This window comes from Thermobia domestica, chromosome 5 (genome assembly GCF_964235325.1).
Source record: "Thermobia domestica chromosome 5, izTheDome1.hap1.1, whole genome shotgun sequence".
Taxonomy (NCBI): domain Eukaryota; kingdom Metazoa; phylum Arthropoda; class Insecta; order Zygentoma; family Lepismatidae; genus Thermobia; species Thermobia domestica.
Genome location: NC_137458.1, coordinates 175,103,291 through 175,129,543, shown reverse-complemented (window position 1 = coordinate 175,129,543; position 26,253 = coordinate 175,103,291). Strand labels below are relative to the sequence as shown.

Below are 26,253 nucleotides of genomic sequence, written 5' to 3'. Positions count from 1 at the left end.
CAATCAAACTCTCCGGACCTAAAAATTTTTACGGGGGTATAGGCTGGGCCCAGGACTACTAAGTTATTTTAAAGAAATTAGGAGAAAAAAGAAAAGGTAATACAAAACAGTGTCTCTACACAGCAACTGTTTCATTATTGAGTTTCTATACATACCAAAAAAAGTGCTACAGTACAAGACCAACAAATAAATTGCATCCAATTCATTCTTCAGTCGTTTATGCCCTGACTGTCCGTTTTGTAAGTCAACGCCACAATTTATTAAAAATTAAACAGCTTATTATTATCTTGAACGTACATATTGTATTTTGAATCTTGTTCTGTTTCCAGGCCAAAAATGTTCCATTAGTTGCAGCTGTTGTAAATAAAATGTATTCGGGAAGAATGATAAGAATCCAGGGCGCGACTCCACCAACTGCTAAAGGGTATCTAAATATTTATATTCTTACTTATTCCTTTCTAGGTCTATTATACAGAAGTTACCTTCAATTTAAATAATTATTCTTAATAAATTCTGTAGCCATAATTCCAATATTCTTGAATGCATAAAGTCATTGGTTGACTTTAATACAGTATTTTGGAAATACGAGGTGTGGCAATTAAATAACGAGACTGGTCTCATAAATGTGATGTATTGCAAAGAAAGTTACAATTGACTGTTATCCCCTTCAATATACTCCCCTCCCCTATCTATACACCGCTGCATACGTGCCTTCCATTGTTCAAAGCAATGCTGTAGGTCATCAGATGTCACCCTGTTCAACAACTCTGCCGTTTTTCGTTTCATCCCTTTCACAGACTGAAAATGTGTTCCCTTCAATGCACTTTTCACTTTTGGGAATAGATTAAAGTCATAGGGAGCCAGGTCTGGGAAATACGGAGGATAGTCGAGCACATAAATGTGCTTGTCTGCTAAAAACTGCTTCACAGAAAGGGCATTATGGGCAAGCGCATTGTCTTCATGGAGGATCCATGCATCGTTCTTCCACAAATCCAGCCAATTTTCCTTATTCTTTTCCTCAGCTTGATTAGGACTTCTTTGTAGTAGGTCTGATTCCCCGTTTGATCCTGAGGCACCCATTCAGTCATGATGATACCTGGAAAAAACTATGAGCATTGCCTTCACTTTCGACTTGCTCATTCGTGCTTTTTTCATTCTTGGCGATGTGGGAGTCTTCCAGTGCTGGATTGACGCTTAGTCCTGGGGTCATACTGGAAAATCCATGTTTCATCACATGTGATGACACGTGTTAGCAAATGTGGTTCTGATTTGAGTCGTTCCATGATGTCACAGAAAATGGTCTTTCGAAAGTCTTTTTGTTCCTGAGAGAGGTTTTTCGGGACAATTTTTGTACAATCTTTTGTCATGTTTAAAGTGTCATGCAAAATTTGTCTTACTGTCTCTTTGTTTATGTTCGTCAAGTCTGCGATCATCCGAATGTCCAGACGAATCTGTCTTTCGCACAAGTTCATTAATTTTTTTGAACATTTTCGTCCGTTCTTGAACTCAAAGGACGGCCGGGTCGTTCATAATCTTCAACCTCCTCCCTACCTTCTGAAAATTGTTTGTATCATTCGAAAACTCCCGCACGTGACATAGTATTATCACCATACACCTCTTTTAACATTGCACAGCATTCCGTCGGTGTTTTTTTTTATTTCACCAGAAATTTGATGTTAATGCGCTGCTCAACTTTACTGTTCACCATGATTCTGGCACGACTTCAGAATACTGTCCTCTTCATGCAAGCCTGCAAAGAAAAGAAAAACTTTCGGAATCATGAAACAAACAGTGGCTGCTCATGAAGGTTCAAAATCAACAACACATCATTAGCTACCTCCCCCCCCCCCCACGATCCTGCGTGAAAGGAGGTGGGCAGTCTCGTTATTTAATTGCCACACCTCGTGCATTACCAGCTTTCATAATTGTGATAAATGATTCAACACGCACCTGTGTATGATTTCCCACAAAATTCTGCCGTTTACCAGCCATATTTGTACTAGTACCCTATATATTATAAAGATATATTTTATAATATAATTCTTTGGTATATGGTCAAAAGGGCTCAAGTCACTTTTTTGGCCACTTTTAGCTTGTTATACATTATTGACAAGGTGGTATTATGGGTTCCGTGTGGTATTATGGATTTATGTCCAGATTCAATGTTGAGTGTGTCTTAAGTCATAATTTATAACGTTTAGTCGGTACTAAGACTATCACGACATAGGTTGAAGTTTCTCTGGCTCTCGTGGGGAAACTTTATTTATTTATTTATTTAAATCTCCTTGACCACACGCCAAAGAATTCTAACATTATAATTCACTTTTACTGTAACTATGAAACATGTCAGTATATGTCAGAATACTAGTACTTCATAAATACAAAAGAAAGAGAGAAAATGTTACTCGTCAAAGAATATTTTCATTTTCATTTTACTTTATACTTTTAGTACTCATTGCATATTCAGAGATATCAACTCATTGTGTTTCACACTCAACATATAATATTGATATTTGCTAATATTTGTTAATATTTCTTTGCTGTTATTATTTAATTGGTATTTAGTGAAGATCGTAGGCTAGGCGACATCTTGTTATCTTGGGTTCGTGGGTACTCGGGAGCAATTTCCTTTGTTCAGATGAATGGTTGTGTGTGTTTTGATTTTTTTCAGTATTGTTGTTGTAGTATCCATTAAATTTATTTTTACCAGCCTTTGTTGTTACCCATATGGTACAATGAGACGTAGTCTTACGATTTAGCATTATTCACACTCTTTAATACATTAGACGTAATTCAAAAATGTGTTCGATAAGAATTCCCTCCAAATCATTGAGTTTTACAGCTCGCTTATCATAATTAAAGTATCACACTGTATAATCTTCAGGAAGATAGAGAAATTATAAATCATCTCTAAAATTGAGAAAAATCAGTATTCAAAATCATATTTCATCATCTAATAATTTAGTTGAGTTGCGCATCATAAGTACTTTACACTCATAAACTAAAATTATTGAATGGGGAATTATAAAAGGAAAGAGGACACAGTATATTGTTCTTTAACCGACTTCATGGAATAGGATAAGGTTCTCAATTCGACTCATTCGTTAGAATTTATAGACCGTTTTCAGCACAGAGGATAATCAGAACCAATGTAATGCTTTCAAATTTCAAGGATCTCCCACCGGGATTCGAACAGTTCCCACTGGCATTATTTCGACATAGCTGCACTGATTTTTTAAATGCAATTCGGGTTACTCCCCGATATTTAGGCCTACTATTCTTGTAATTTATATTTTGCAAAAAAAAAAAAAAAAAAAAAAAAAACGGAAATGTATCAGTAAGTTTTATTAATAAAAATGTATTTTAGTGTTCATTTAAATCAGTAATTGAAATACTAGTTCTTTTTTGTCAGTGGACTACACATTGCACAAACCCGTTTCGATGAGATGACAAAGTAGAAAAACCCTGAACTGCTCACTGAACATATTTAATAGACATTTGAAATATATATATAATCATTAGAAATATCTGTTCTGTTGTTTTTCTGTGCTATGTAGAATAGGTCGTACTAAGACTCGCTAACTAGGCTATCTGTGCAGCTACAGTATCTTGCTGGTTGTCTTCATCTTAGGAAATCTAGTAGTGATTTAAACGGACAGAAGAGTCAGTAATGGGAGGTTCAAACCACGATATGCACAGCATTTCGGATACTAATTAGAAGAATAGCGGGTACGAGAACAATTGAAGAGGAAATGTCCCTTAATAACCAAACATGGTTTTCGAATCACTTCAGGCTTGTAGCCAGCCAAAAAAAAAAAAAAAAAAAAAAAAAAAAAAAAAAAAAAATTGTAGGGAGGCCGGTAGAAGTTAAGGGGGAACGATCCAACCATATTATAATTCATTTGCAAGCCTACCATGAAAATTTTAGGGGGCCAGTAGAAATTTAGTGGTCCATCCCCCGTGGATACGGGCCTGATTCACTTTTCCCTGGTAACCACAAGTTAAAATGAACTTAACCCATTTCTCCTACGACGAACTAACAAGACGAAATAGAAAAATAGATAAGGATAATACGTTTTCCAGAGAAGTGGAAAATCAAGAAATTTCACAGATGTTTGAAGAAGTTCTAAAATTTTTTGAAAATATTTTGAAACAAACGGAAACTGCACCAACAAAAATAGAAGCAATTACGACCAATGTCATTCGGTGGCTAATATAATATAATACATCAAACGAAATTAGCGTGTACTCGAACATGAGGAAGAGAACATGCAACTAATGAAAGAAAATGACGAACTGAAAGAAAATCATCCTATAACAAAAGAAAGACTTGAAGCACAAAGAAGAGAATCGTTCAGCACTACTGAGGCAGATATGGTAACTTTCTCCCAAAATAAGCAGACGCGCAAGCAGCAAGCTCATCAAAGTCATAAAGCGAGAAAGAAATTTATGAGTCTATACAAAGTAAAACACTTGTTATTTTCTAAAACCGAAAGATGAAGAAAACAAACATTTTATGCAAAATAGCAGACTATAAATCTCACAAAGAAATATATTGCGGGAGAGCAAAATCTAAACGTAAAGGTTTGTTTAGATTTTGCTCTAAACAAATACTATTTCCTAAAGGACGTGCTCTGCACAAGATTGACATGTAATTGCAATTTAATTTTTCTAGCTCCGGGGAAGAGTAAAGCCCTTTCGAGAGTATGCGGGGAAAAAGCAATGGGCCCAGATCACCAATAGTGTAGCATTAAAATTGATATCCTATTCTGGGACTGAAAGATAGTGAACGGTTATCTGCGGCAATAGTGAAAGGCGCTCTATACTATCTTCGAAGATCATTGACCCAGTAGACCTGTGGATCTTGTCCCTCGTTGTTGAACAGATAACTGTCCAAGACGTTGTAGGTGTCGGAAATCACTTTAAAATGCTCAAGCCTACGAGCGTCTTGCGTAAGGTATGGCTGCAACAAGAGGGACGTGGAAGATGAAGAGGATGTGGGTGGAAATTTAATGCACAGAAACAAGAAGATTCTAATGAAGAAGTACTTACATCCCAAAGTGCCAAACATCCTCGTCTGGAGTAGGGAGACTGCTATTAGAGATGGCTGTCAAGTTATTATTCTTTCGGTCTCTTTCTGACGAAGTTGCGTGATTATATTTTAAAAAAATGAATATTACATTTGTATCTTATTAAAAAAATTATGATTTTTTTGCGTGTACAATTTTTAGAAGAGTTGTTTTCTATATGGAAATTTTTCACATTTAATTCCTTGTGATTTATTTCATAGAAAGAGAAAACATTGACTCTTTATGAATAAAAACAACACTGAATAGAGAGCATGGGGAGTGTTGAGTGCAAATCTGTCGTAAGAAAGTTTTAACTTTTTGGAAGAATTGGCAACGTCTACATACTCACAACATATTCTTAGCATCTGACTTGTTAACACGAATTTTCAAGAATTGCATCCTGAATTTATTTCAATCTGGAAGCTGATACGTTGAGCGAAATTCCTTAAAACGTAGAGTACATTTCATCATGCTATAATGCATAATTTGATGAAAAAACAGGATAATAATCCCCAAGGCACTGGGTGTGAAGTTACTAGAGTATACACAAGGAAGTGTTGGTTGTCTGAATTTCGAATGTCAATAGGGTTTGTATATGCCATTTCATTCAGTCGAGGATATCAAAACTTAAATGTCTTGATGTGATGTACCTTAATCAGAGGCTGGTGGAACATAGTGGTAACATTTATTTTCCCTCACTTAGTAGAGGGATTGGATCAACACATTCGTCTAAGTTGTTGATTGAATTGAAATGTACATTGAAGCAATAGATCGAAATGTAGTGATAAATGGGTGCATCTATTTCGATTAATTCAGTTCAGCTTTAGGCAAATTATGTAAGTTTGAGCTTGCGATTGAAATAAAATCCTGCACCGATTCTACAACAACTCACAATTCAACATCTATCACGATTTCCTAATCTCGTCCAGCCTAAACTCGGCCGGAACTTCAGAAGTATAAGAATACTCTTTAGAATATAGACCAAAATGATAAAATATGTTTATGCCAGAAAATACAGTAAATGACTGACAGGCTTATGATAGAAATAGTTTTAGATCCAATGGAAAGTGGTGTACTTTTAGCAATAAGACTTTATATATATATTGTAAAACTCTGTCCCATATAGATTCTAGGTAGAGCGTTAATAAAAAGAGTGTCCGGAATCGACTCCCACTACCGGCTTTTATTATAAAATTCCACTATAAACAGTATTTTACAAAAATACTATAAAGATATTTCTTTAAGTTTGCAAGGTTAGATATAAGTAGTCTTTCACTGCAAGGTCGCAGACAGGATCTCCACAGAGCCTCGTAGGAGGCTAAGCAGAGTGGTGTTAGGGATCCCAATGCTCCGTGGCAAGCAGAGGGTTGGTTAGATGACCACAGAGCCCCGTAGCAGGTTATACGGCTGAAGTTTGGATTCCCGACAGAACCCCGTAGCAGGCCAGGCCAGTAGAGAGGAAAAGCCAAGATTCCCGTTGCAGACTAGAGGCCTGGGGTTAGGTTACTCCTAATGTTCCACTGCAAACAGTAGGAGGGACACCAGAGAACTGATACAGGTCCGCTATCGGCCATCAAATTTATAGGGGTCTTCGGACGGCGGTGGCACTGCTCCTCCATTGTCGTTGTCTGCTTCGTGGGTGGAGGCAGAAGTCCGTCGTCCGCAGGTGATAATGGATCCATCTGGTGTGTAGAATACTCTTGTAAAACCATGTGGTGGTGTTTGCAAACATAAGCGTGAAGTTGTTTGTATACAACACCAGTGGGACATTACACTCCCTGGCTTGTTTAAAAAATAAAAGTTATCAATAAAAGCATTGATAACATTGAAAAAAATCACTTTTCGAAACACTATTAAGGAAGTGGAAGAAAGCACTATACAGTTATTCCCTAAACACAGGCAGGATCGGTGCATATTACATGTCACTTCATTTCCCTCGAGGAAGAGCTGTTTTAAGCTTTTGCGTTAGATAGTTAATATACATATATTAGCTCACTAATGGTGAGGAGTGTTGAAGTTTGTGAAATCGTTTGTTCATTAGTTGCATGAATGTTAGTAAACGTGTCCATTGGATTTGGTGGAGATATATCTAGACGAGGTCTTTTGGATGTTTTTGGTACCGAGCGAAGACGGCGATATAGTATGTATAAGATAATAAGAGTTGTGACTACTAAAAAGGTTGTAATTATAACAGGAACATAAAGATTATTTATATTGGAAAGTTCGTGATGCGAACGTCGTGATTTCTTGGTCACCCTGTATAAGGTGAAAAGTTTGTAAAATATTTGCACTAAACATATGTATTTAAATTAAAATATCCAATTTTTAAATTTCAATAATGAAAATAATGATGAACTTGAATTCCTGATCATGATTTTTGGAGCATCTTGTATAATATTTATGTTGCATAATGTCGGTGACAATATGTACTCCACAGTGTAAAACAAATAATAATCGAGGAAATGAAGAATTATAGGTTATTCGTCTTTGTATAGATCATTTCCCTTTTAATTACGGAAGCGCAATCTCAGCATTTTTTCATTCAGCGAAGAATAATGAATCAGCTTTTTGTAGAAACAGAGAATAGGAAGCGTTTGTATCACTAGGAAAAGTTGTTTATCCAATTGAATGCTTGTCTTCGTGTTTCTTCTTGCGAATGGTGAGTACTGTCTTTCTAAAATTAAATAGTGATAATGATTAAAATGTTTTATGCTATACAATGTTCCTAGCCAATTGTTAAATAATTTATATGAGTTTATTTTCTATCCTGTTCTTTTCTTTTCGTGCTGCCAGTTGACAGAAGAGAAATATTTAAAAGATGAGCTGTAAATGTCAGATCCTATCTTGCGTTTTGCGTTCTGGCATCGTTAAATGTCTTCGCTCGTATAGAAAGAAGCAGCTAATTATGCTCTTGCTGATTATCGTGTTTGTCTTTATAATACGGCTTAATTCTGTCTACAGAAATTTCCTGTATGGGATGACGATATGAATCAGGAAACTTGATCCTATAAAGGTTAGGATTGATTCTTCCGAGTATCGTGACTGGACCTACAAATTTAGAAGAGAAAACTTCTGGTACTCCAATCTGGCTGTTCGGATGGAATATAAATACTTTCTGACCCTTGTCAAAGCTAATTTGCTTATGCTTTGAGTCATAATATTTCTTCTGCTTCTTAGAACTTGCAGCTAAATAGTCCTTCACAATTCCCCGTATTCTATTCAAGTGTTCCCTGTCGACCTACTGTATAATGTTGGAGTTGATGCAAGTGCTATATCGTAAATGGTATTAGGTTCGTAGTCGTGCATTAAGAAAAAACTTGAATAATTTGTTCCAGCCTGGATGAATGTGTTAATCGCAAAGGTTATATATGGAATAAGCTTCGGTCATTGGTTTCGATTTTCCTGCACAAAAAATTAAGAGCATTCTGTATAATTCTGTGGAATGTTTCCACTACACCTAAAGTTTTGTGATCATATGGTGGACAAAATTTAAATTCAAAGTTGTAGAACTTTGCTAGGTTCTGCAGTCTCTTTGCGTTATGTACAGGGCGTCTATCCAAATACAGGTACGAAAAAGCTCCATATTTAAGAATTATTTCATATATAAGAAATTGTTCCATTTCTTCGGCTGTAATATTGTCTGCAACCTTTGCCACACAGAAACGGGTGGACATCTCAATTGCTACCAGCATGTGTTCGAAATTTCCTTGTCTGACCGGCACCTTCCCAATTGAGTCGTATTGCCACACAGTAGTAATAGGTGAAGGAGGATGATGGAGTAATTGGCCAGATAGCTTAGTTGGTACCTTCTTGAGTTTATGGAGTAATTGGCCAGATAGCTTAGTTGGTACCTTCTTGAGTTTTTGACAGAGTGCATGTCCTTATCTTGTTTGCTATATATGCTTTTATATTAGAAAAATAATACTTTTCCAGTGCCGATTGGTAGTCATAGTACATCCATAGTGTGGTTCCAATGAGTTGTTATGATTAGCATTAGTTTAGTAAAGATTTTGGTATACAGAGTAAATATAGCAGTCCTAATTGAGGATGTTTGTGTGTCCTATATAGCGGTCCATTTTTAAGACCAAAATATTTCGCGGCACGGAATGTTGACAATTTACTAGTTTCCTTATTTTCTAAAACAGTGATGATATCGGAAAATGAAGGGTCCCTCCTTTGCTTTTCAGCCAAATTGGCTAGTGTTACGGGTTGGTCAATTTGAAAAGTCTGTTCCAATGAGTGAAAAGCAAAATCTTTAGCGTCCTCCGTGTCCGAGAAGTTATCAGTTTCGTGTTCTTCGTCCCGTTGTATGTCTTGTTTTTCTTCTAAACGGCTAAAAATATATTCAAGATGCTGTAGACTTTTAATATGGTGAATTTCAAAATTATAGTCTGCTAAGAATATCTTGTAACGAGTGAATTTTTCTACTTTATCGGGCTGTGTTCAATGAAGCCAGGCATTAGCATCAATGAATAATTTGAATTTTCTATTTAGTAGAAAATATTGAAATTTCCTAAGGACCTACCTATGTTAAGGCATATACTTCTTTTTGCCATGTTGAGGATCTTCTCTCGCTCTTGGTAAAGCGACGACTACAATAGGAAACAACACGTTCCTGGTTAGTTTTAGTGTTATAACATGCCAAAATTCCACCTGCTGAAACTGATGATGCATCAGAGTACACACGAATTTCTTAAGATGGATTGAAGTGAAACAAGGTTGGGGCGTGAATGATATCAGTTTTAAGTTTCTCAAATAACTCGTCATGTTGAGTTGTCCATTTAAATTTTGAATTCTTTTCCAAAATAACTTGAAACGGTTCCACTTTCTCCGTAAAATTTTTTGATGCGGGCTCTCAAATAAGAGCAGAGTCCAAGAAAACCCTTTAAAGCTCACTTAGAAGTTGGTTTCTTAATTTGTTTCGATTTCATCGCGGCACACCGGCGACCCATTCACGGCACACCGGTTGGGAAACGCTGCTCTAAAAGCATGCGTAGTGCTATAGTCAGCCCTCCTGCTGAAATGGAGTGTCCCATAAACAGCGTTAAATTGATACGATTTTCTCGTATGATTAAGTTCAAAAGTAACGTATTTTTAGCTTTTAGGGTGTAATAATAGCTGAAAATAGCTGATTTTATGTCAATGGTTGAAATGCAAGATTTGCCTCTAAGTACATGTAAAATGTCTTCTGTGGACTGGAATGGTATGTTAAGTTATTTCGTAAATTTATTGCATGTCTGTAAATTCAAAACTAAGCGAAATTCTAAGGTGTTTGGTTTACGCACTATGAGAAGTAGCGACGAAAACGAACTGTCACTGGTCTCTTTAATGATATTAGCTTCTAATAGCTGTTTAATTTGTAGATCAATTTGCGTTCTCACCGCCAAAGAAATAGGAGGTGACATCTGATGAAAAGAAGCTCCTTTATCTATCCTTATTTTATGAACATATCCACGAAAGTATCCTATGTCTGTTGGTGAATATGAAAAAACATCCCTGTATTTAAAAAGCAAGTTATGTACAACCTTTTTCTGGTCATCTGATAGGTCTGGGATTACGTCAAATAGTTTAATATCAAAAAGTGATTTACTTTTGTCCAGTCAATTCTGAATTACCTGTTCAGATCTATAAAATGTTTCGTCTTTTGTTCGTCTAATTGCTTATCTCCCTGTGTATCGACTTCTTGCAAGTACTCCTCAACATATGCGATCGGTGTATTTTTCACTAACGTTACTGGCCTGTTAGTCGGATTAGATATTAGGAGCGTGATATTATTTCTAGGTACTTTAGTAGGTAAAGTCTGCAATCCATATTTATCCAATAAATTCTCTAATGGAGATACAATGAAATACTCCATATTCATTTTCCGATTCTTGATATTAATGCGTAAAAAGAAATGTGTACTAGCTGGGATGGTAACTTCGCAAGTGGTGAATACATCAGCCAACTTATGTTGTTTTATTGAATGAATCGCACTTGCTGATAATTCTTCCTCAGCATTAACTTCAATTGGATACGGCGGTGGCCGTGGCTTCCTGTATACAGACAATGTATTACTTTGTAAGTCAATTTTGGCTTTCAAACGATTTAGAATATCTTCTCCGAATAAAGGCAAGAATTCTCCGTGTTCTAAAATTCGGAAGTAATGAGAAAATGTTGTTGAGCCCATTTTGAATTTGATTAGAGCTATGTAACGCAAATTTACGATGGAATTCTCAATTCCTCGAAGGTTGGTGTTAAAAGGAATTAATTGTGTATTTGGAGGAATCATCGAGTTCGGCTACAGACTCAACGAGCTCCCTGTATCAATTATTACAGGATATTTTTCTTTGTTAATTACACTGGTCTTCATTTTTTTCTTTCACAAGAACAAGTGTTACTAAGTCTAAATGTAGTTGTCCTCTTAAATTTAAAAATGAAATCAAAGTTTCCCCATCAGCACTGTTTTCTTGTGACAGTCATTTGTTTTTCTTTCTTTTCGCGTTTGCACGCGAAATGGACCATATTTTCTTAAAACATCCTTGTGTTTGAAGTGGCATAGGTCAGCTATTTATTAACATATGGAAGGACAAAGGTCATATCATATATGGAGTTTATCATCGATTCCATACCAAGGGGGAAGGGTGTCATTAAATTCTGTAAAATGTGGAAATTGTACATATCCATTGCTCATTATAGCAATGGGTTGGCAAAGCAAAGGGAACATCTTATTTCACCGTTTTCGTCCTTGTACATTAAAGAAAACACAGAAGACTACAGTATTAATATCACTTGTACTTACCAAGAAGTTCTAGGCCTGAATGATGATTTTCGGCTGTATTTAGCTTCCGGGATGTCTCTTTTCAATGTCCAGCAGTCCAGCAGCTAGCATTCTGGGACTCCATTTGCCCTAATACCTCTTCTCTATTGTAGAAATTTACTGGTGGAATCGCTCGCCATGTTCAACACTTATTGAACCAATATTTTGCGGGAAAAATCTATAGGAGAGTCTAAGAAGTGAATCTTTAAAGACATATTGCATCCCATAGCTTGATACGAATACACAAGATCATTCACTATTTCACGAAAGTTTTCTGCTTTGTTTTCCAAGGAAACCACGACACATATCTACGAAGGCTTTCCAAGCTTTGTCTTCTAGGGAATTCAACAGCTCTGCAAACTTGTCATCCAGTAATGATGTGATTTGCTGCCCAACAAATATTCCTTCTTTCAGTTTTGCGTTTCTGACTTCCGGAAATTTAGATTGCAAATACATGAATGCAGGGGAATTTTTGTCAAGTGCTTTTACAAAATTCTTCATAAGGCCCAATTTGATATGTAATGTTAGTAAGTACACTCGTTTGGGATTCACCAATTGGGTGTGAGACACATTTTGCTCCCATGAGTAAGAGTGTCACGTTTAGACCATTGCTTCTTAATGTAGTGCGACTTCTTATCTCTGCTGTCCCTTGTCCCATCCACACAAGAAACATCAAAATTTTTAGTATCCCACTTGCAAGCCAAGAAGTAAAGCTATGACCTTTAAATCATTAGAGATATTCCAGTTATATTTTGTGTATTGGAGTTTATCTAACAACAATTTCATATTCTGATATGTCTCTTTCATGTCAACTGCATGGGCCACAAGTATTGATGGTAATTCATTTCTATTATGCAGAAGCACCGCCTTCAAGCTAGTTTTCGGGGAGTCTATGAACAATCGCCATTCATGTAGCTGTTGTTCATGTCCAAGAGCCTCCATAACTGCACTAACATACACGCATATCCTTGTTCCTTTGTGTAATAGATTCCAACCTTCGAGCATCGACGCTAGAAATTCGGCTTGTTATTTCGAGAACTGTAAATGCCGAATGAGATCGTTGAGGTCTGCTTGAGTTAGTAGGTGGCTGATGTAGAAGCCTCGAATGTAGGATCACCTCTATAAAGAGTTTCTTCCTCAGTATGCACTGCCTCGGAGTCAGTCTTCACTTAGGTCACAAAATATGGACACTTCGGCACCGGATACTCGTCACTATGTAATACAGGCCTCATGGCAGATGGCAAATTTGGATATGTAACGGTATGTTTAGTTTTAATTTTTGTAATTCCTTTTGTGTTTGTTAAACAAAAGTAGCAGTCACTGGAATGGTCTTTTTGTTCCCTCCAGATCATGGGAATTGCAAAAGACATATGATGTGTACCTTTTTCCATCCTGTGAGAAGCCACAGACATGTCACACAACATATATTCGGAACCCATGGTTTATCAAAATCACCCGCTTTGCAGCCAAAGTAAAGCTCGTAACATTTCTTTACAATTGGCGTAAAATTTCGCCTCTGAGATTTAAACGTGAATTCACCACAAATGTGGCAGAAATTGTCCGGATGATTCAAACACTTTCTTGGCATTATGCAAGTTCTTTTTAGCAACACAAGAAATGAAACAAAGAACACTTCACTTACACACAGCGTTGCCACACTTGGTACAATTGTACCAAATTCAGCCCATTTTGTTACTCATCGTCCCGTTGGTACCACGCTGGCATTTTCAGCCCCTTTTGTGAAAAATTTGGTACAATTCTACCCAATTCAGCACCATTTGACAAATACTTGTCACATTTTCAAAAGTGTCGGTAAGACTTTTCCTGCATCTCATGTTATTCATACTGTGTGTTGAACTCGTAAAAAATGCTGTTAAACATTCATTTTGTGACGTTGCTCCGCATGTCAGTTTATTTACCTTATATTCTTCTTACAGTCTATTATTCGCCTTCGGTTGTGAAATAAGCAAGAATAAGGCGCAATAATTTATATTTTAATATTTTATTATAGCGTACTGTATACACACGAACTCGAAGATGATTAATTTGTTCCTCGTTTTATATATTTTTCATAATTTGGCCATAAAACTGTTTTCGCTTATTGATCACTTTGAAATAGAAGCGCGTTTGGTTTCCTTACAATACATACCAAAGATGATTAATTTTTCGCCGGATATCCTATTTGGATGTTGTTAAAGAATAATTTTTAAAAAGAGCACTTTCTTGAGCACTGTTGGAAGAGGAGGAAGTGTCAGTGACGTGCCGTGGAAAATCAGCGCCCGTGGTGAGAGTATACGACGGCGCTCCCTTTATTTTTTCTTCGCTCTTTTTCTTTCCTTTTTTCTTGTCATTTTTCCTTCCGAATTTTTCGCCCCCTTACTTTGGCGCCCGGGCCTGAAGCCCCGCTCGATCCGCCCGGCAACGGCACGGCACTGGGGAGTGTTCTAGAACTTTACCTCTTTTAGTTTCGTGTTATAGAGCCATGTATTACATTGGTATAAAATAATGAATTCAGTCCCTTTTGTTTCAATTTGGTACTATTTTTCAGTCCACTCCAGAGCTAGGACTGTGGCAACACTCCTTACACAGAAAGAAAACATGCGAGGCTCACTACACGGTCTTTCTGCTAAAACACGAATGTCTTTCTGCTAAAACAGGTCTGATCTTGATCGACATTTACAGTGTTGTCAAGTCCACTGTGTCAAAACAAATACTTTTGCTCCATTATTTTCCACTTTTTTTATTGCACAACAAAGAAATTTTCGGAAACTCGAATGCAAGTAAGCACTCGCCCGGGGCGAGTGGTTCATCGGTGCGGGCGAGTATTTGATATCATACCGAAGGTAAGTAAATCATTTCTATTGTGGGATATGGGCTACTACCTTTTTTCTTGGGAGAGTAAAATTGTGTTGCTTACGAGTATTTGCATCCCTGCTATACCAAGTGGGTCTCATAAGCTATGTAAGTTTATAACTTTATCGGCCATCGTTGAGGTGCGGCAAGAGGTAAGGGAGGAATATCTCAATTGAAAAAAAATATACAATCTCCACAATATTTACCTAAATTCAATGGGGATGCGGCACAGGACCGACACTTCACGGGATCGACACGGCATACGACCGACAATTCAGCTCAGAAACCTGTTTTGGTCCTGTGCCGTGTCGATCCTGTGCCGTTTCGGTCCTATGCCGTGTCGATCCTATGCCGTTTCGGTCCTGTGCCGTTTTGCTCTTACGCCGCAGTAGTTAAGGATGGTTACTTCTGGCGCATTTCCCCCTCTACCCCTAACTAACAAAAACTATGAAACCGCCACTGTGCACTTTAACACAGAGGGATACCCCAAAGTGAGATTGAATATGCTTTTATGACATCTAAAATATTACAATGGAATCCTACACAAAATATATTTATTGCATCTTAATCTCCAGTTTATAAGCTTTCATTTGACACTTGAATCATGAAAATCCGTTAATAATTAGCTTTAAAAACTCAATAAGAAGGAATACATATAGCTTCGGAACAGGTGATCTGTCACTGATTCATTTTGAACGATTCCAGTACTAACATTGGAACATCACAACACGAGATCATAAGAAGTAGGTTAAATAAATATGTTTAAAAAAATCAGAGTTTATTTGAGCAAAACTGCCGTCGCAGAAATCCTAGGATCCATCTGAGAGGTCAGCGCTGATGTTGTTGTTGTTGTTTTCCTCCCAGATAGATCCTAGGATTTTTTGTTCAATTTCTATGTGCCTTTCTTCTTTCTTTCCTTCCTTCCTTTGAGGTCTGTAAGTGAACTTGTGGCTTTCCACCCAGCCTCAGTATAGCTACCTATCTGAATACGAGTCACAACATTCACACACACAGCTCACAATCTTATTGCATCCATCCAATCCCATCCCTGGCGCCAGGTTCCCCTTCCTTCCCCCCTTTTGCTGTCCCAAGTAACAGAGGGTTCGAACTTACGTTATCAGCTTTGAACCACAAGCTTTATGGAACTGCGCGCTAACCAACTGAGCTACGGATTAACGCTGTATATATGAGTGAAAATCGGTCCTTATATATGAACAAATACTTCTACAAGCAACGCCATCTATTAGCAAAGTGATAAACTACATGATATACAGCACTATCTATTGAGTAACTGGGTAACTTCTTAGAATGTCCACCTAGCTAGCAAATATAGCTAAAACATCAATGTTCAAAAAAAAGAAAAAATGGCAGTGTTGCCAACTCACTTGCCCAATATTATAGTGTTTACCCAAAATATTTTTGATAGGGTAGTCTTACGTCCCCATAGTTATAATGTGCTAACTCATCAAATAAAAAAGTTGGCAAATTTCTGAAAAAAAATTATGAGTTGGTATACACTGCAAAAAATAAAATTCATAAATTTGAAAAATAAAAAATACTAGCATAATCTTCACAAAATTCTAAGACTTTTTAAAGAATAACATTTTTCCGAAAACTCAAAACTAAACCCGTAAAAAATTCCCGAAATTTTGATTTTTTTCTAAAATTCTCTGTAACTTCACCGAATATTAACCGATTTCAAAAATTCAAACGACGTTCGACAGAGAAATAAATTTGTCATCTTTTGAATGTATTGTGGGTTGCATACCTCTAAGGATACTATTCCAAATTTGTTATATCTTCGTTGTTTATTAACCGATTTTCAAAATTCAAACGGCAATCAATAGACAAATAAATTTCCTATCTATCGAATGTCTTATAAATTGCATAACTCTAAGGATATAATTACAAAAACTCAAATAAATCTCTTATTTATACATGTATCTTTAAAATTCGAATGACATTCAAAAGTACTGCTTCTCCTTATGCATTGTGTATATCCAAAGATCTCAGTTTTATGGCTTTATCACCATAAAACACTTAGAACATACTTAAAATTACAAGTTCGGATACTGATAATGGAATCTTCTGTTAACCTCGTTCTCTATAGGAAACAATGACTTCTTAAACTCTGTCCACTGATCGTAATTCAAGCTGAATAGACAACCGTTAATATCAAAAACTACTTGAATTTCGGTTTGCACATTTTTCACAATTACATTGAAGTTATTAGTAAGGATGAACTTCTTTTGAGGGTCCATTTCTAAACACTACATTTTTTGGTTCTGACAACTTATTTTTGTTCATTTTCATTCACTTTTGGATTTACATACAGAACTCAACAGTTGGATAGTTTTCTTTTAGACCAGTGTATTTGATTTTTATTCCATCTTTAACGATCTCATCAATCATTTTATCTGTTAAGTGTTTTGTAAATCTAGGTGGAAGAAATATCTTAAACTCTTCACATTCAACTAAAATTCTCTTCCCAAACTTAGTTTTAATCTTTTCCATTTTCACAATCTTATATTCCGTATTTAATTCTAATTCTCTTAATCCAATAACCTTTTTTTGTTCAAGACTTCCAAGGTTGTTTAAAAAATCAACGTGTTTTGCCATCGTGTTTATTATATAGAAAATCAATGAACACTTTTCAATTTTTATCTTCACCAAAAAATATTTAATCATTTTCGTCAATTTCGTTTGATGGAAAAACTTCCATAAAACAATCGTTAATGAAAACAGTTTGAGGGTATCTTCTCGATACCCTTTAAAGTCGCTTATGGTTAACTGATAAAGGGCCAGTGATACTGACTCTTAGATTCTTGAACCGTAAGGGGTGAGCAAAACGCTCACTCTTAAAATCTCTATATGTCCGTTGATATTTTGCTAACTAACTAAAACTCTTCTACTACTTTTTCATTCTTGGGATCATATGTAAAGTTCTTTCGCCCAATTAAAATCGCATAACATATAGTATCAGCAGCCACAACTTCTGCAAAGTCTACCACGATCTTTATGTTTGTTCTTTCATTTACCGATACATTCTTCCTCTTACTGCAATTAATCACATACATTGGTCTGTTATCTATAAACTCTTTAGGGTCATAGTACATTTCGGTGTTGCCACATGTTATTCTCTTAAACGCAGTATAATCTTCATACATCTTGAAATAATCCTTGTTAGCAATATCTAAGTTTCTTGATTCTTTTGGAAATACCTCATTCCTCCCATTCTTAAGATAGATATTCTTTACCTTACAATGATCAAACTTACTTGTATCTACAGTTTGTTTGCCACTTCTATCAGTTTGGAACATTACAACTACGAAATCAGGCATATCAAATTGTCTAGAATTAAATTGAGTAGTAACATCAAACTCCAAGAAAGAACCTACAACAGCCTTCTGAACACATTGATAAGTATGGAATGAAAACATGATTTTTGGTTCTTTAAGAATATTCAACTTTAACTTGTTTTCGTAATTAGACTCGTATTCAACAATAGGCATTCTTATCTCCATACTTTTTATTGTTATTTTTCCATCATGAGGAGCTGCTCCCGATCCAGTCCATTTGTACAAAACATCGTTATTGCTGTTAGCTTTTGTAAATGTTATTCTTAATCCACCTTTCCACATAACCTCTTTATAATCACTTAAGAAGCCTGGAATTAATCTTAATGGATACAAAATGCTAAAGTCCTTTCTTAGACCAAGTTTATCATCTGTTTCAAATCCTGCTTGTTTTAAATATTCAACTTCTGGCTTGGAAATCTTTAATGTTCCGACAGCTGTAGATGTAATTCCAGGTAGCTCAATATTATCTACAACAACTCCATGTTTTCTAACCTCAATTTGAGAAAAGAAGAATGGGAAGAAGTTATCTACAAGTTTTATAGTATCGTTTGCACCAAATGTTCCTCCAACTGATGCACCAACAACTTCAAAAGTCATATGACAATCTGCTTTGTGTGGATGTACGAACCCATCACCCACGTCGAAATCGAACTCAATATCTTTGTTAGCTTCATTCAAATTATTAAATGTTCTTGTGTTAGCTTTAAAACTCTGTAACTCATAACTTTCAACACTATCCATTTATTATAAAGAAAATCTTGAAACAATGCTTTTATGGGATATGTCCATAAAAGGCTCATTGGTCCTTCACATGTGAAGGGCCTAATAACAATCAAAAACTTATAATCCCCATCCCAACTTAACCTTAGCATTCATAGCAGTACCAACCCCAAAAGCAGCTAATCGTTCACCAATTGGCGCATCACTACTAAATGCTCTTTTCCATGCTTTAGTTTCCAGTTCCTTATCTGCAATATGTCTCGACTCTGTATCTTTATTGTCTCTGTAGTATATATCGTGTTCTTTACAAGCCTCATCTAATGGGTTAATACCTTCATCACCTCTCTCTAACCTTTCTTGAAGCTTAGTCCCAGGCCCGCAAAATCTAAAACCTGGAATATGTAATTCAAATGGGAGTTTATTAATCAAATCATTTACTAATCCTTTTCCAAGCTTCTCATCATTCCAGAATCGTGGTGGTAACGTATTTAAGATCTTAATCAAATAACCTATGCCTTTTGGATCATTAGGAATAAATTGCGAAAGCTTATTGTTAATCATACTCATTATACCTACTTTTTCATTGTAAAAGTTATGATTACCAGCCCTTTCTTCTCCATCTATAACTATTAACCGATCAATTAACTTTCTCACATCATCCATCCATATATATTCTTTAGGTATCTCTGTATATTGTTTAATTCCCTCACCAGTCCTTTTAGGTGTCGTGTTCTTTTTAGGAGTTGGGGGTAAAGTTGGTTTAATATAATTATCCCAAATAGGCTTGATAATATTAATGTACTTTGATCCTCTACTAGACGCTACCTTTTTATCTCGATTATATTTTTGGAAGGCAGCATCTGAGTCTATTATTATTTCCTTGTACTGTTCAAAATCATCATCATCATAATCTTCAATGGTTTTACTAGTATTCGTCGTTAACAATTCCCATAGACCTTCTGTTCCTTTATAAGTTTTACCATTAATTATCAAATCATCACCATTCACTTTAACTTCCAAATTTTCTATCTTGTTTATTATTTTTCCATCTTCTTCTACAGTTCTTATTCCAAACACAGTATCATTTCTTTTACTATAATATTTCGTTGCAATCTTACCAAATGACTGTGCTGTTGTTAAAGGTTCTACTCCTTCCACTTTGTCTTTAATTTGTTTTCTCATTTGTTTTATTTCTCCCGTTATAGGCGTATCACTACTACTTGGAGAACTATCATAAGGTATCTTTTTAGGTGTTTCTAGTAGACTGGGATCTATTGAAGCCGTCTTATGTGCAACTGGAACAAGTTCAGTTATTAGATTTTTATTTTGTTCTGCTACTTCTTTGATCTCACTTCCCAAGTTTTGAATAGCATCAATTACAGGTTGCTCTTGTGTCTTAAATTTATCGTATATACCTGCTCTTTCTTTCTTCCAAGATTTGAAGCCCTTTATCAAGAACTCCTTCAATTTAATATTCTTATCAATTTCTTTCTCATCCATTTATTGTATAGCAAACGAACGAACGTCAAAGAACGTCAATGAATGTCAAAGAGCGTCAATAAACGTTAAAGAACGTCAAAGGACGTCAAACGTTAAAACGTAAAACGTCAATAAACATCAAACGTTCAAGAAGTGTTTTATCTTGTTCCTATACTTACCACTGTTTACCTTCCTTGTCATATCAATTACTATGAAACCATAATCTTCTTGCCAACATTTTGAACACATCTCTTTAAACTTATCATAAGACATATCTCCCCCAACAAACTCATTATACACATGTTTAAGATTAGTATCATCTTGTCTGAATATGCATAGGAAGTTGACGTTATCTCTTATAAGCTGTTTAGGTACTTTTGAATATGTTTGTGCAAGATAGAAACAGTCTAAATGTCTATGCCTACCTCTTGTAAAGTAATTTCTAACAGTATCTTGATTCTCCAAAATGTAATAATCGAACACAACAACAGAGTATTCTTCACATTCATCAATAGGTACAATAGAGTCATTACCGCTTAAGAACGTTGCTATTTGCTTCTTAAACTTTAGTTCTGCCTTTTCAAATCGATCTTTTAACTGCTCATACTTTGGCTGATTCATGCTTTTAGAATATATGTAGAAGTAATTATTGTTTAACCAACCTGGCTGTAATAAGAAGTTAAAGAGCAAAAACGTTTTACCAGACCCCGACGAACCTACGATAAGACAACGAACATCATCAGGTATAAGCTCTCCATTTCTTTTCTTAGCTGTTGTTTCTTTTATCATCTCTTTTACATCCCAATTAATAGTTTTCTTACTCATTTATTATAGAGAAAATCAGGGGGCCACCAGCACTGGCCCCCTTTCAAACAGTTTCAGGATGAACTGTAGGGTGAGCGTTTTGCTCACCCTTTAAGAACATTTTGGACATCCGAATACAGCGGGGCAAATCTTATGATCTTATATCTTTAAGTTGTTCTCTAATCTTAAGCAACGTATCTTTTATATATTCACCATCCATTTCACCATTCAATGTTATTATCATCTCTAACTGTTCTTTAAATGAGTTAATACAAGTGACAATGGTTTTATATTCGTCTTTTCTTTTGCTTATGTTTAACTTCGAAGACAAACCTGTTATTATAGCACTTCCAGTTGCAAGAGATGTTGTTAATATTGAGTAAATTGTTACAGGTATAAAAATATTAATAAACCCAGTTGTTGCAGAAAGAATAACCGACAACGTGATCAAAGTGTAGTATGCATATTTAACAATTCGTAGTTTTCTCTTTTTCTTCTTTAAACTGCATTCTAACTTTCGAATGACATCTTCTATTAACTTGATTACTTTCTCTCTTGGAATATCTCTCGGTAAATCAAACTCATTCATTTATTATATAATAAATGGCTAAGGTATTTAAGCTAACGAGTGATACTTCTGTTTTAAAGAAGAAGCTCCATTACGAATTAGACAACAAGAGCAACTATTTAAGTATAGGACTAGTTGGGTTTTACAGTACATATCTGACACCAAACATAACAACACAAAAAAACAGTTTCTCATATGGTGATAGACAAGTTTTTATACCAGAAGGACAATACAGCTTAAACAGTCTTAATGAATATTTAAAATCTCAATCCATCAACATAACATTATCAGAAGATCATTTAAGAAATAGAGTTAAAATTGAAACTGATAGTAATGATGTTACAATTGGAAGTATAGGCACTGTCCTCGGGTTTAATGCTTTTGAAGTTTTAGAAAAGAACAAAACACATATTGGAAGTAAGTTGCCAAAGTTTCATCCGTTTGATACTATAAATGTTCACTGTAATATAGCAGATGGCATGTTTGTTAAAGATACAGAATACACACATAGAGAAACAGGAATTATAGCATCATTCAAAACGGATGCTGAGTTCAAACATAGTATTATTTACGAGCCTACTCATCCATTATTTTTCCCTATATCCAAAGACAAGGTTGACAATTTTGAGATAAGGATAACAGATGAGAATGATTCCTTAATTAATTTTGGTGGAGCAACAACAACTGTACTTTTGCAAACCAAGATTTTCTCTTAGATAAGTAGGAAGATGTGTTCTATTAAAGGTTGTATGTTTAGTGTTCCTTACAGTGAACTAAAGGATTTAAATATCGATCATGTATTAACAAAGAAACAACTTAACGATAAAGCCAAGAAAATTAAAGAAGGTGAAGGAATGGATTTAACTTTAACTACTGCACAAATGAAAAAGATTAAGAAAGAGCATATTGGCGGTTTTATCTTTACAATTCCAGCCATTCTAGCAGCTTTAGGAGCAGTTGGCTCATTAGCAGGTGGTGCAGCAGCGATTACTAAAACTGTACTGGATGCTAAGAAGAATAAACAAGAACTTCAAGAACAAAAAAGACACAATATGGCTATGGAAGAAAAGCAGGGAGCAGGTAAACCAAAGAAGTCAAAAAACTAAAACCATTGACCAACTTCGATATAGAGAGGTTGGCTAAAGAATTAAAGATAAAACGATTTAGAGGTGTATTTATGAGTGATGAACTTCCACAAAAACCTTATGTAAATGAGTGTGGTGTAGTTAACCTTGATAAATCAGAAAACATTGGTACTCATTGGATATGCTATTGGAAAGATAACAACATAAAGTACGTGTTCGATTCTTATGGTGGTGTTCCTCCTAAACAACTGGTACAATATCTTGGTACCGAAAACTTACTTTACAATGACGAACGAATACAAGACTTTAACTCAGTTATATGTGGTCATCTTTGTGTTAAGGTTTTAAATCTTCTAAATCAAGGACATTCTTTTAGCGACGTTATGTATATGATTAAAAATGATTAAGTGCTTTTATGGTTTGTATCCATAAAAGTTTTGCTTTAAGATAAATATGGAAGCTATACACAATAGATTTTTAGATTATTTTGAGAAGCATGAGGATGAACTAGATGCACTAGATAGATATAATTTTTATCAGTATTTTCAGGATGTTAGCGAGATAGACTTAAAAGATAAAAACAACGTATACAATGCTATTGATCTATGGAAAAGGTTAATACCGAAATTTTTGTACACGGAAGAAGATTTGGTAAAGTTACGTCCAATAATTACCTTAAAAGACTTGTTGTCGAATTATAGCTCTAGACCATTACAATGCAGTTATTGTGGTAGTAAGTCATTAACAAAAGGTATGAGTAGTTACATTTGTGATGATTGTTCTGTAGAGAGTGGTTGGGTTTACAGTACTTGTGAAGAAACGAAAGCTGCTTGCGTACGAAAACCATGGTATGATACTATAAAAAGATTTAAGTTACAGTTATCTCGTTTGCAAGCTTTACAGGATAGAATTATTCCGGAAGAGGTGCTCAAGGTGTTAAATGACGAACTTGGAGATATACCAAGAGATTTAATATCAACAAAAGATGTTCTAGAAGTACTAAAGAAAAACAAATACACAAAATATTATGATGATGTCTATTTAATACACTATCACCTTACCGATCAAAAACCATTAAAATTACAACATATGGAGGAAACACTTATAAACGACTTCGAAAACTTACACGAGGTCTTTAGGGAGCTGTATCCGGAAAGAGCATTGTTTATTAACTTGAAATGTGTATTTCACTATCTGTTGAGAAAGCATGATGTTCATGTTGATATTGATTTTAAACGCTCACCTAGACAAATAGAGATGTTAAAGAAATGTTTTGAAAAACTAGGATGGGCATTTTCTGTATAATAAATGAGTATGGATATATTTGGTAATGTTAAAGATAGAAAAGGTGATGTTGATATTAGTGAAGAAAAATTAAAATTGTTGGAGAATTTAAATGATGTTGTTAGCATAAGTCAACTTAGATCAATAGAAGCCCAATTAGAGAACGATAGAAAACGATTTGAAGATGCATTAGAAACGTTACAAGACACATACATAAAGAAAGAAGATTTTCAAAAGATTAGGATGGATACTACTAAACTGGTTATGCAGAAAGAAACCATGCCTCTACTATATCGATTAAAAGTTAAATACGTTAAGGAGCCAATCTTTAGAATATTTAATCTCTCTAATGGTTACAAATTTCTCTATAATGGGAAAATAATGCACATGGACTTAAGTTTGGATAAATACTTTCTAGATATATATTTGGGTGATACTTTGATTAAAAATATACCTTTTGACTTTAAGAAGAACGATATAATTACGATTAAACCAAATAAAAATTCTGCTATGGAAGAAGGACAATTACTGTTTGTTTTAATGTACATAGAGAGAGAGCTTTCCTAAAGACGTTTGCTATATAATAAATATGGATATCTTTGGTAATGTTAAAATGACATCAGAGTTAGATAATACAGTTGTGAGAAAAGATATTGCTATGTTGAAAGAAGAGCTTAACTTCATCAAACGGAGTTATGTTTTAGAGCTTCATAGTCGATTGATATCAGAAAATGTTGAAACTCCGTTCTTTTTAATACATAATCTCTCTATCACATACAAATTTCTTTATAAAGGTAGGTTAATGCATATAGAGTCATCTTACAATACGTATTATATAGATCTATATTTAAATGATTCTCTAGTTGAAACTTTTCCATTGCACTTTAATACAAATGATAATTTGGCAATTAGACCATCTAAAGATTCTGGTCTGAAACATGGTAAATTACTATTGCTTCTTATGCATGTAGAAAGAGAAGACGAAGATAGTGATGATGGTGAGAATGTTGATAGCATAATATTAAACAACGGTAGTTATTGATTTTCTATATAATAAACAGGATGTATTGTGTTAAGTGCAAGAAATCGACAGATACGAAGAAAGATACCATTAGAATTGAACAAACAAAGAATGGAAGATATCTAAAGAAAGGTATTTGTTCTGTATGTGGCGTTACTAAAACTCAATTCGTTAAGAAGCCTGATTGACTAGAAGAAGGTAAAGGTGTTAGAGAAGACATTATAGAAGAAATCCACAAACCATCTAGAAAAAACTTTGACAGATTAAGTGTAGTTATAAAAGGTATCGATGATCTTTGGCAGGCTGATCTTGTAGAAATGGATAGTGGGGTATTAAAAGGCGTTTCCAAAATCAATAAAGGTTATAAGTATTTGCTAACGATTATAGATGTGTTCTCAAAATATGCGTTTGCTGTTCCTGTTAAAGATAAGAGTGGGAAGAATGTTACAGAAGCATTCGAATCCATATTAAGAACGAGAAAACCTAGTAACTTACAAACAGATCAAGGTAAAGAGTTTTACAATAAAGAGTTTAAAAAGTTGATGGATGAAAATAAGATTAATCACTACTCAACCTATAGTGGTAAGAAAGCTTCTGTAGTTGAGAGATTTAATCGAACACTTAAACAGAACATGTGGAAAAGGTTCACGACACAAGGGAACTACAAATGGATAGAGATATTACCAACACTAGTTAAAGAGTATAATCATCAAATTCATAGAACAATTGGCTTAAAACCTATAGAGGTTAATAATAAGAATGAGCAAACAATATTGGAGAAAGTGTATCAAAAAGAATATAAGCGTGTTAAGCCCAAATACAAGTTAGGTGATCATGTTCGTATAAGTAAGTCGAAAGGGTTATTTGAGAAAGGATATACACCTAATTGGTCAACAGAAGTATTTGTTATTAGTGAAGTTATTCCATCTAATCCGCCTACATATAGAATTAAAGATTTAGAAGAAGAGGATGTGCAAGGTAGATTTTACGAACCAGAACTATTAAAGACGAGGCATAAAGATGAATACTTGGTGGAAAAGGTGTTGAGAAAGAAAGGTGACAAAGTATATGTTAAATGGCTAGGGTTTGATGATTCGCACAATAGTTGGATAGATAAGAGTAATGTTGTAGTGTAAATATAAATGTTTGTCTTTTATGGTTATTATGCCATAAAAGGATAGTTTGAACGAGATAAGGGGGTAACGAAACGAT

General features: G+C 35.1%; 1 protein-coding gene across 1 annotated transcript in view; it reads left to right on the top strand.

The window, feature by feature from the left end:
• The window catches only part of LOC145686291 (32 kDa beta-galactoside-binding lectin-like), a 164,515-nt gene that overhangs the window by 86,638 nt on the left and 51,624 nt on the right, over positions 1–26,253 (top strand). Inside the window, exon 6 of the mRNA XM_081759429.1 lies at positions 330–424. Within this exon, the coding sequence (XP_081615555.1) occupies positions 330–424 (95 nt within the window). The remainder of the gene's footprint in view (positions 1–329; positions 425–26,253) is intronic.